The 10,149-nt window shown below is 43.3% G+C and overlaps 2 protein-coding genes across 5 annotated transcripts; both read right to left on the minus strand.

The window, feature by feature from the left end:
- Window positions 1-1,513: 1,513 nt before the first annotated feature.
- LOC101476152 (uncharacterized) lies at window positions 1,514-5,366 on the minus strand. 3 transcript variants are annotated; one of them, XM_076882728.1, is made up of 8 exons: window positions 5,226-5,366; window positions 4,420-4,518; window positions 4,041-4,229; window positions 3,886-3,945; window positions 3,543-3,674; window positions 2,492-2,560; window positions 2,208-2,383; window positions 1,514-2,116 (listed from the first exon to the last, which is right to left on the minus strand). In XM_076882728.1, exons 1-5 carry the CDS (start codon window positions 5,247-5,249, stop codon window positions 3,621-3,623), a joined length of 426 nt encoding a protein of 141 aa, XP_076738843.1. In that variant the 5' UTR covers window positions 5,250-5,366; the 3' UTR covers window positions 1,514-2,116; window positions 2,208-2,383; window positions 2,492-2,560; window positions 3,543-3,620. The 3 variants fall into 3 exon arrangements, with proteins under 3 accessions (XP_076738843.1, XP_076738844.1, XP_076738842.1); XM_076882727.1 differs by having other exon boundaries at window positions 1,515-2,116; window positions 2,479-2,560; XM_076882729.1 differs by lacking the exon at window positions 3,886-3,945 and having other exon boundaries at window positions 2,479-2,560.
- Window positions 5,367-6,058: 692 nt separating this feature from the next.
- On the minus strand, window positions 6,059-8,820 carry nagk (N-acetylglucosamine kinase). Of its 2 annotated transcripts, XM_004554309.4 has the most exons (10): window positions 8,678-8,820; window positions 8,197-8,281; window positions 7,906-8,004; window positions 7,679-7,820; window positions 7,262-7,372; window positions 7,077-7,189; window positions 6,909-6,996; window positions 6,717-6,814; window positions 6,555-6,633; window positions 6,059-6,447 (listed from the first exon to the last, which is right to left on the minus strand). In XM_004554309.4, exons 1-10 carry the CDS (start codon window positions 8,704-8,706, stop codon window positions 6,245-6,247), a joined length of 1,047 nt encoding a protein of 348 aa, XP_004554366.1. In that variant the 5' UTR covers window positions 8,707-8,820; the 3' UTR covers window positions 6,059-6,244. The 2 variants fall into 2 exon arrangements, with proteins under 2 accessions (XP_004554366.1, XP_004554367.1); XM_004554310.3 differs by lacking the exon at window positions 8,678-8,820 and having other exon boundaries at window positions 8,175-8,281.
- Window positions 8,821-10,149: the final 1,329 nt, after the last annotated feature.

A 10,149-nucleotide genomic window follows, 5' to 3' on the forward strand; every position in this document is an offset into this window, starting at 1 on the left:
TGTGCCGATGAACTAAACACTCGAGAAGTCGGAGCTACAGGGAATACTGAATAAAATCAAGATTATTAAAGTTAGAATAACATTTCAGTGGGAATTCACAGATAGTTATCGCTTCAAATGTCCGCTTTGCTCTTACTGTGAACTTCCTCGGGACTGCTCCGTGTGAGCTATCGTCCAAGATATTTATGAGTATTCGTATTCATTCCCTCTGGAGCTTTGGATCATATCACGGGATCTTTTTCAGCGTGTGGTTTTCATTATATTTCTGTTTATAAGTCCAGCTGTAGATGGATACCGCTGAAAATGAGCAGCTCCCAAATGTGCAGCGGTTGCTTGGTCAGCCACTATTAGCTTTTAATTGCTTAAAAATGATCATCTATCTAGACTGACTGTTTGCTAACAAATGGCCAGTTTTTGGTTACATAAGCGCATCTACTAAAGCTGCGACTGCTTAAACAGCGCGACGCTCAACTCCAGAATATGTTTCACTGTCACTTACTCTCAGTCGTTTAAGCTTGTCTTTTATTTTTTGCACAAAGTACCTTGTCTAAGAATATATTTGTTTTGTTTTCGCATTCGAGGAGGCGGCGCACCATCAGTCTGTTTAGCATCAGCTTGATAAACGGTCATCTGATTGTTGCGTAAAGCTGTGCATGCCATTTGGCCTCACTGGAGAACCTGATCTGCTGCCCTTAAAGCAGACTGTCTGAGATCACCCGGAGATAACCTTTCACTTATAAACATGAGGACGTGGAGAATGCTTGATGCTGACCTTTGGTGGGCAAAACCATCTCAAATCACTCTGAGCCCTGCAGGCGTTAGGTAGGTTTGCAACTAAAGAGCAGCACAGAACAGTGATATCCAAGTAAATAAAAAATATATAGATGCATAGGATGGTGCTACATTTCATCTTTGAATAAAGGGTTAATTCAACTGAAGTTCACAGTGTGGATCTGAAAGCAGACTGGAGGAGTGACATCAGGATTACGTCTGCAGAAAAAGAGATGAAGGATTGGTTTTTGGTGACTATCCTGAAAATGAGCTCATGACTGTGTCGGTGCTCATTTCCAAAGCGAAACAGGAACAAAAGGAAGACGATCGAAATGTTAACAGACTAGAGGAGCCTGAAATCCAGGAATGTGAACGGCAAAGACTGCAAATCCCTCGATTTGTGTGCTGATATGAAGGAGCAGAGATATATGACCCCTGAAGTCACCACACCCTCTACATACAGCACCCAGGTGGAACCAAGGTCATTGCACAGGGACACTACTGTGTGCAGCACTATGAGGATGGATCATAAGAATGAAAAAGAGCTTAATTGGACTGTGCAGCTAGTTTTGCACTTCACCTAACCTAACCTAACAAATCCTCCTCTCCAGACCACTTGAAGCCCCTCTGCTTTAATAAAGTGCGACCAGTGAAAGGAGCTATTTTCTTCACAACTGTCCATTTTTACACGCTCACACAGCAGAGATGGGAATCACTAGACACCCCACAATATTGCTACGATAATTTACTCATGAAATGATATTACTGTGATGCTGAGCAGCCTTCCAGCTCTACAGGTGGGCCACAGGTTTTCAGGTTTCTTTCAGTTGGGAATGGTTGCCTTAGGAACCCCAGGAGCTCCAATCAGAATCATTAAATCTTATTCATCTCAGCAGAGACACTGAAGTTAGCATGGGGAATGATGGTTCGAATTTTTGTGGCATTTGTTAACATTTATTTAACTTAAAAAAAACCCCAAAAACTAAGTAAATCATCCACCACAGCTGTGTGGACACGTAAGCCTCTGCCCAGCACGAGGATGCCAGCAAGTTCACAGCTCACCGTCTTCCTGCCAGCAGATGGTTTACTGCTACGTTGTGACTCAGCTTTTGTGACCTCGGCGAGATAACCGAGACTCACGCACAAAAGCCATGACCGCTATCTCCCTTTTCTGCGGAGGTGTTTGGACAAAGCAGCTCTACAACATTTCATACTAACATGCTGCACTTTAAGTCTAAATCAAAATACAAAAAATACATTTTTTTCTGAATGATCTGTATTGAGTCAAGATTCAGACTGTAGACCAGTGACAAGGTGAGCGATCAGAGAAGGCATCCTGCTGAGTCTAGGTGGAAATACACAAGATAAAGGGACAGACATGAGAACATAAACAGAATAAGCACAGGGCAAAAGCCTGCAAGTGTCAGGCTACTCACACAGAGCTTCCTTTGGCCACTCTGTATCTTAGGGCCATAGTTGAACTGGTACTCTTGTTTGCGGCAGCTTCCTCCTAGTCTCTGTGCAGTAAGTTGCTGGCTGTACGTGGGCCTGAGGCAGGGCGCTGCTCTGACAGATGGTTTTCAGCTCAAAGCACTCAGGTCCCCTTGCACAGCTGGGAGTAAGAAGAAAGGGGAGAAAGTGTCTGAAAATAGCACAGAGAGCGTGAGAGGACACGATGAAAAGGTGGAATTTGTGTCTGTGCCTCACCGGCTGCCCTGACCTAAAGAGTTCTGGAGGGAGGAGGCGCTCAAACCCCACAAGAAGGCACTCTTATCCCAGTGCTGGTCATCTAAATGGGAAGTTTCAAAGCACATTCATTCAAATACAGCTTCCTCTGCAATTTAGAGACTATATTTCACACCATGACTCAACAACAGTAACAACAATGTACTTCGATTTTGTCTTATTGTCTGCATATATATCGTTTACCAGTCTAACTATAATAGCATATATGTAAATCTCTGGTTTTAGACTGGTTTAAAATACTATTTTAAACAGGTTTTTTTTACCCTTGGGTGTGCATGGTGTCATATAGCCCTGATTTGGTCGTCTCAGCCAAATGACCTGTTTGGGAGGGGCAGCCAATTAGAAGAAAGCTGGCTAAAAGCGAGGGTGAAGGGAGATAAACCTTCCTGTTTCACACAGTAGATGAACTGAGAGGTTACATCAAGTCCATCGTAGCATAAAGAATGATCATTAGTAGTGGTGATGGAAAATAACCTAGTAGGCTAATTTTTTTTTTTTAATTGAATTTTGCTTGTACACTTAAGCCCACAAACTAAGTGGGTTATACTCACAAGCTTTCCTAAAAGCATCTAGCCCATGGCCCATATTAAATGACTTAAATATAAGGCACGGGAGCCTGAATCGGGCCGGCAAATACTCCAGTTCGGCCCACTGGATGGCTTTGGAAAATGTAGAGGAGAACATAAGTTTTGGACTTTTAACTGTATTTTCATGCATTTTCGAGCTTTTGCTACAGATACAGTAATAGATTTCTGTAATTTTGCACATTTAATAGTTACAATTTGAGCCTAAAAAGTCGTGGTTACAAATTTCTCTCATTTGCTACACAAGAAATTCTTTATCACTTCAAAAAACGGGGGCATGAAGTTGAAATTGCACTTCTTTACTTATATCGAAACCTCAGAGATTAAATGTGTAGTTAAGCTTCTGTACACTGACACAAAGCGCAGTTTGACTGGCCTGGCACACATAAGATCAAGGTGAGTTTCACATCCCTGATTTATGGTCATAAAAATCTGTTCTACCTTTGTTTGTGTCAACAGCAGAGCAGCCTTGAGGAGGGCTGAGCAGGTGCTGCAGTCCACTTTCTCTCAGTAGATTTCTTAGAAAATCATTACAGCTGGACGGACCATCGGTGGAAGACAGCACAACCACACCTGAATGTGCACAAACAGCGAAAAGTGGGTTTCACTACATTCAGCCACGGATTCGGCTGCAGTTTGAAAACTCTACGAAACACGAACACGAGTGCTATTTTAGAAACCAGAACAACAAAGGCTTTGGTTTGACGGGTTTGTTACCTGGAGCTCAAGCACACAAACACCACACGAATCAAATCAAACAACAACAAAAAAGAAGCAATCTAACCTCCCTTGTAGACAATCTCAGTCTTGGTATCGTTTGCCTCCTGCTGCTGCAACATGTTTGCTGCCAACAGAAGAAAGCTGAGTGTCTCTACACCTGCCGGCTACATGTTGAGTATGCATGCCTGCTTCAGAGAGAAACACACAAACAGTCCTTACCTTTTCCACCACATCCATCACAAACACCGCACTGCTGACTTTCATCCTCTTGACCAAGGAAGAGCTCTGTCCCCCTGGCAACTCCTGCATCCAGTGTACCGCCAGGGCGGAGCCAACGCCCTGATTTGCCACGGAAACGGAAGGTGTGAGGATGCCAAATGAAGACATGAAGGCAGAAGAAGGAGGAGGCTGAGGGACAAAGCACAGCATGTGAGGGCCTGTGGTGGTGCTACTGCTAATGGAAGGAGTTTTAAAACCAACAGCCGGCCCAGGTGGCTTCAAGGTTATTCTTTCAAAACAACAAACAAAATAAAATGGACCTGTCGTGTCTTCATACGTGCACAAATTCATCCAACCTGTAATAAAGGAGCTCGCTCACCTCATCTCTGGAGTTCAGATGTGGGTAGCGCTCCCTGACGGGTCCATAGTCCTTCTTGTAAGTGGTGAGAAATCTCCCTGCACTGTTGAAACCATGAGTCTGGTCAGGGGAAAAAAAACAAAACAAAACACAAACGGGCATTTTGGGGGGTTTAAATAGGAGTTTAGCTTGTTGTGATAGTCAGTCTGAGTGTATAATGTGAACAAACCTGACATCCTGACAGAAACAAGAGCTTGTTCAGCCACAGTATGCACGCTTCATATTTACTTACATCACCATGATGTCCTGAACTTGATGTAGTATTTTTATAGTATTGCACTGATAACCACTGATGCACTAATGTAGGTAGATGCTGATTTTTATCGTTTGTTTTAAATCATAACTCTGGATGCAACACTCCAAATTCGCCAAAAGATAAAGATAATAATTGTAGTTGTGCTTATATATCTCATAGACCTTATGCCAGCTTGTTTTGTTTTCACAGCTTGTTTGTGCTGCCCCCTGGTGGCCAAATAACAGGACTGCAAGTGAGGATTTCAATACGCGTTTCTCAATGTTATGAATTAAAAAACAAGGACAAAGCCTTGGTGGGGTCTTGCCACATTATTTAAAAGAAAAATAACAATTTGTTTGTCTGTTGTTTCCCACTGTTAGGTTAGACAATTAAGATCGGATCTTATTTCAAATTGAAATAAAAGTTTTAGTTTAATTCTCCTTTTCTGTTGGACTTTTTAAACCTGTGAATTTCAGTTGAACAACAACATGTTGCTGCTGCACTCCAACTCCCCATCAAGCTACATATTTACCTTCCGGTGCTCCAATGTAAGCATGCTTGATGGTTTTTTTGGTTCCTCCTCGAGTAATCTTAGTGCTTCATCGCTGTATTAAAGCCAAACTGAAGACTAGAGACTATCCAGCGTGTCTCTGAGTGAAAGCCAAATGTTTTTAATTGAATTTGTTTATTCCACTGAATTCTACTGTGGAATTACAGCCAATTGGTACAAACAGCTCCCTGCTTCAGGGGCTCAAATGTGAATGTATGTGACTGTAAGAAATGATTTTTTTTTAATACTTATTGTCATGTTTTAGGTACTTTTTTTTTTTTTTTTACTTTTCTTCTGCTATTGCTACATATTTGTCCTCAGGAGTTGAAATGCAGTTGGAGCTGGTTAAGGTGATCAAATCTACGGCTCCCTAAAAAGTGGAATGCTCCACCTTTATATTAAAAAATCTTCTAGGTTGCTGTTTTGCATCTGCACTGTCACAAAAAATGTTTGTTATTTGTTGGCCTGTTCCACTTTCATTGTGGTAGTTTCAGTTTTGGGTTTATAGTAACAGTTTCAAATTACACACTGGCATCGAAGTGCAGAGTGCAGAGGCCTCTCTGCGGAGCTTGCATGGTCTCCCAGTGTCCGCATGGGTTCTCTTGGGTAGTCAGATTCTCTTCCAAAGACACCGTTGGGCTGTTGGTTGATGCTAGATTGGCTATAGGTGAGAATGTGAGTGTGGCTGTTTGCCTCTAAGTGTGACCCACCTCAGTGTTCTAAATGTGACACTAAACTAGATGAAATTTAGGTAAACACGATGAAGGAAAGCCCACATCAATCAGTCTAAAATGATCCACAACAATGCAAAGATCTTCTATAAATTCAACCTCATTTTTATTATAAATCACAAATGCAAACGAGCATTAAAAAGTCTTTGCACAGTACGATAAAATTAACATGAGCATACTGAGATCTGACTCTTTAGTGTCAAAATCAAGTGCAAAACAATCACGTTAAAAATTAAAAAACTGGCCGGCAAGTCTTCCTGCAACTCATTCTCATGCGCTGCTGCTGAAGGTGTGTTGATAGAAGACTTTGGCATTGGCGGCATAATCCATGGCTATGGTAGCACCTGAATGCTGCGCTCCGAGGCCGGCGCCACCGAGCGCCGAGGACCGCTGCAAAATCAGAAGGCTGTAGCTGCAGAAATGACCCTTGTGCTTGTCAGATGATGCCAGTTTATCCAAGACTTCAGTGAAACCTGGGGAGAGACGGAGAATCTCAGACTTCTTCAGGATAGAAGCTACTCAGGCAGAGGAAGTGGATATGTTGAAGGGTTTCATGATGAGGGTCCATGGAGACACTGACCTGGCTTCAGGAGCTCCCAGCTCTTCCACACCGAGCCCACACACAGGATTGGCAGGCCGAGGTCGCCGCTCAATAGTGGCTGTCAGGAAAATAAAAGAAGACGCGACTCAGAGAAACGTGATCACAAACAGGTGACAGCACGTGACTGTGTGGGTATGTTACCTCCTGCGCTGCAGGTAAGACTGCTTCTACATGTTTTGCCAGGACTCGTCCAGCTTCAGCAAACACATGCCGACAGAGAGCGTCCCCTGCCTCGGCACCTTTAACACACACACACACACACAAAGTCTGACTTCTACCTTACCGCTTAATCTTTCACATTTCAAAGCAGACCAGGGAGTTACACCCTCCTACCTTCAGCCACCTTCTTGCAGAACCCTGCAAAATGAGACTTCTGGAAGTTTCTGTAGAGATGTGGCAGCATGCCCATCAGATCTGACACCTACGATAAACAGAGTTTTACCCATTAGACGGTATCGCTGTGTATGTCGACACATCTCTCCGAACTTTTGGGACTCTGACCTGGAAGTACTCCTCCATGGCTTTTCTAACATGCGTGGTGTCGTGAGGAGGAGCGACCAGTTTGTCTTTGCCGTCGAACACCGTCTTCACAGCCAGGTGAGCTATCCAGAAGGCTGGGAAGATGGACAGATAGCTCAGTCTGATCTATAAAGATATGAATAATTCACATATTCCGACATAGTTACCTGATCCCTCATCGCCCATCATGTGACCCCAGCCCCCACAGCCGATCTGCGAGCCATCAGGATTGACTAGTTTGCAGTTTGATCCGGTCCCTGATATCAGGACTATGCCCCCTGAAGACAAAGATCTTGATGATAACGCTGATATGCTGATACCATCAAGCCATAAAGCTCAGGGTCAGACAGTAAAGATGATACATAGAGCCACACCTAAAACAGTAAAGTATTAAACTGCGACCTGCTGTAACATTTTAGGCTAAGAGCAGCTCTTAAACACAAGTTATGTCAAATATTTAACAATCATACCGTAGGACAGTGTCATTGTGTTTGTTACATGAACACATTTATGGTTGGGGCAGCTCTGTCTTCCTGCTGAGGAGTGGCTGCTGTATGAAGCGAGAACAGAAAATGGCAGCTTACCTCGATTGCTGGCCGTGGCCATGGCACCGATGGCGTCTGTGGTGATGAAGTAACGTTCGCTGAGGCTGGGGAACCGCTCCTTCATGAGAGCGATGAGTCTGTCGATGGCATCCTTCTGCTCGCCTCCGCTCAGAGACATGCCCTGCGTACGCAGATGCACACAAATCAGATGTTAGGGCTCACATTATTTCAATCAGCAACCTGCACCGGCACACAGCCAGACTGACCAGGGAGTATAACGGCGTGCCTGGATCCAGCCCCGCCTCGACCTTGGCTCTTTGGACCATGTCGTCGATGGTTGAGATACACTTGTCCACGCCGACCAGCTGTGAGAGACAAAAAGTGTTGCAAAATAAATGGAACTTGCTACAGTATAACACAATGTAACAATGTATTCACTCAGAAGACAAGTATAAAGACAGTCTATTTAATGTGCAAACCCCTCATCCGGCCACCATCTGCCCCCTCTTTCCCCTTTCCAAATTTCTCCACCTGCCTCCATCAGCACTTCCGCTCACCCAGTGGTTGGTGGATGGTCCCGCCGTCTCTGCCAACACCTTCCCATCCCCTGACAACAACACTGCTTTGGAGTGCGTTCCTCCCCTAATAAGGAATTGACAAATACATGAACGGAGCTGCTAACCACCAAAGCAACTAGACATCACTATACAAGACCATTGTATGCATCTTCCCTGATAGAAACACACACACAATTTAAATAGATCCACAAAAAAGGCCCCACAAACCTCATTTAGACAAATACGTATTTATAGCATACTTTAAAAAAAATAAATGATGACATTTTAACTGACAGAAACAGCCCACAAAAGAGAAGTGATCACGAGACACACATACTCGCGCACAGCCGTTAAGAAAACTCTTCACTTTCTAATTGACCTAAAAACTTGAATAAATGCCTGTAATACACACAAGCCTTACGTGACACTTCATCACAATAAACTTAGAAGAGTTTTACTGCTTATTTTAATTGATTCTCACCCCTCAACTCCGCCGAACACTCGCTCCATATCTCAATTCCTGTTTTGGTCCGGGCAACTGCGCAGATATCGCGAGAGCAGAGGGTGAACGCCCTCCAACCTGTAATTATGACTAATGACCAGTAGATGGCAGCAATGTCTTTCTATTTGAGAAATTCAGCAGCAGCCTAGGGCTACAATCATGAAACAAACCAGGGGCCTTCAAGGAGACAGATGCGAAAACAATATCAGGTAGAACACGAACAAACACGTGATGTACGCTACAATTAGATTCCCTACAGAGACGTTAAAAATAACATTTAGCAACAGCTCTTATCTCCCTTTAACAGTTACACGCGAGTGTTTGCATCCTGCAATAACTTACAGGACGGTACTATTAGAGAGAAGCTGCATTGGCCTGATAGTGGCATCATGCCTCTGTAATGAGTGCATAAAGAAAATATGCACTCCGCCAGCATGTGAGGCAGTCTGCTGAAGTTTAAATAATAAGATGCAATGCAGGAGTACAGGGGTTTTTTTGACATGTGAAGGAACACGAGCCAGCAAAAAAACCCATTTTGCGTCTGAGTCATAGTTTAAACATCACGATTGAGCGATTTAGCGCCATTTGGCTGAAAACTGGGGCGCTGCAAGCCAGCAGGAGGCATCTGCAAAGCATTAATTTTGGGGGCCAGCTTCTCCTGCCAGCATAGCCTGCATCACTCACAATTCCTGTGATGTTTATGTAATTTAAGTATTTTAAGTGCTAATCTTGAGCTCTCAGAAAGCTGGGTGGTTTGAAATGAACAGTAACAGTCGCTTGTAAATGTATTTATGAACTTTTTATGGGATTTAATTTTGAACCAAAACCCAAATTTGTGTAATTGCCAAAAATACTCATCCCAAACTAATCAATCACCATATGAGTTCATCATATTTTTAATGAGCCACTAAAGCTTTCTATCACACATGTTACACAAGGTTGAGGAGGTGGGAGGAGAGAAGGAGATGAGTGGCTCCGTGCGCGTACCACGCTGCTCACTCCTTCAGATGAAGGGAGTGAGTTGCGACAAGTATAACGCATTTAATACAATACCGGTTGTTACTTATTATTTCAAAATAAACGTGCGCTACGGGCGAAAAAACTCAGTTTAACAGTAAAACTCATTTTTTCCCCCAAGTAAGAAAGCATGTATAAATATTCCCCGTGTTTTTCACACTTCCATGAATAATGATTCTTCATGGGTAATGTTGATCTTCCATGTTTTACAGAGAAAGCTCATAAATTGAGAAGTGAAATTTCCTGACTACAGATATTCTAGAGTTTCTTTTTTGGGGGGCTGGTGGATATCACTTTTAGAGGATCCTAGAATAAACATTTCCCCATTCCGGAGACTCGTCGGTTTCAAATTCACGATCAACATAAAGCACATTGTGAACTGATATGACAGCAAGATTTTCAGTAAAGCCTACTGTCATAGGAGTTCAGCTCGT

The sequence above is a fragment of the Maylandia zebra genome, linkage group LG3, assembly GCF_041146795.1.
Source record: "Maylandia zebra isolate NMK-2024a linkage group LG3, Mzebra_GT3a, whole genome shotgun sequence".
Taxonomy (NCBI): domain Eukaryota; kingdom Metazoa; phylum Chordata; class Actinopteri; order Cichliformes; family Cichlidae; genus Maylandia; species Maylandia zebra.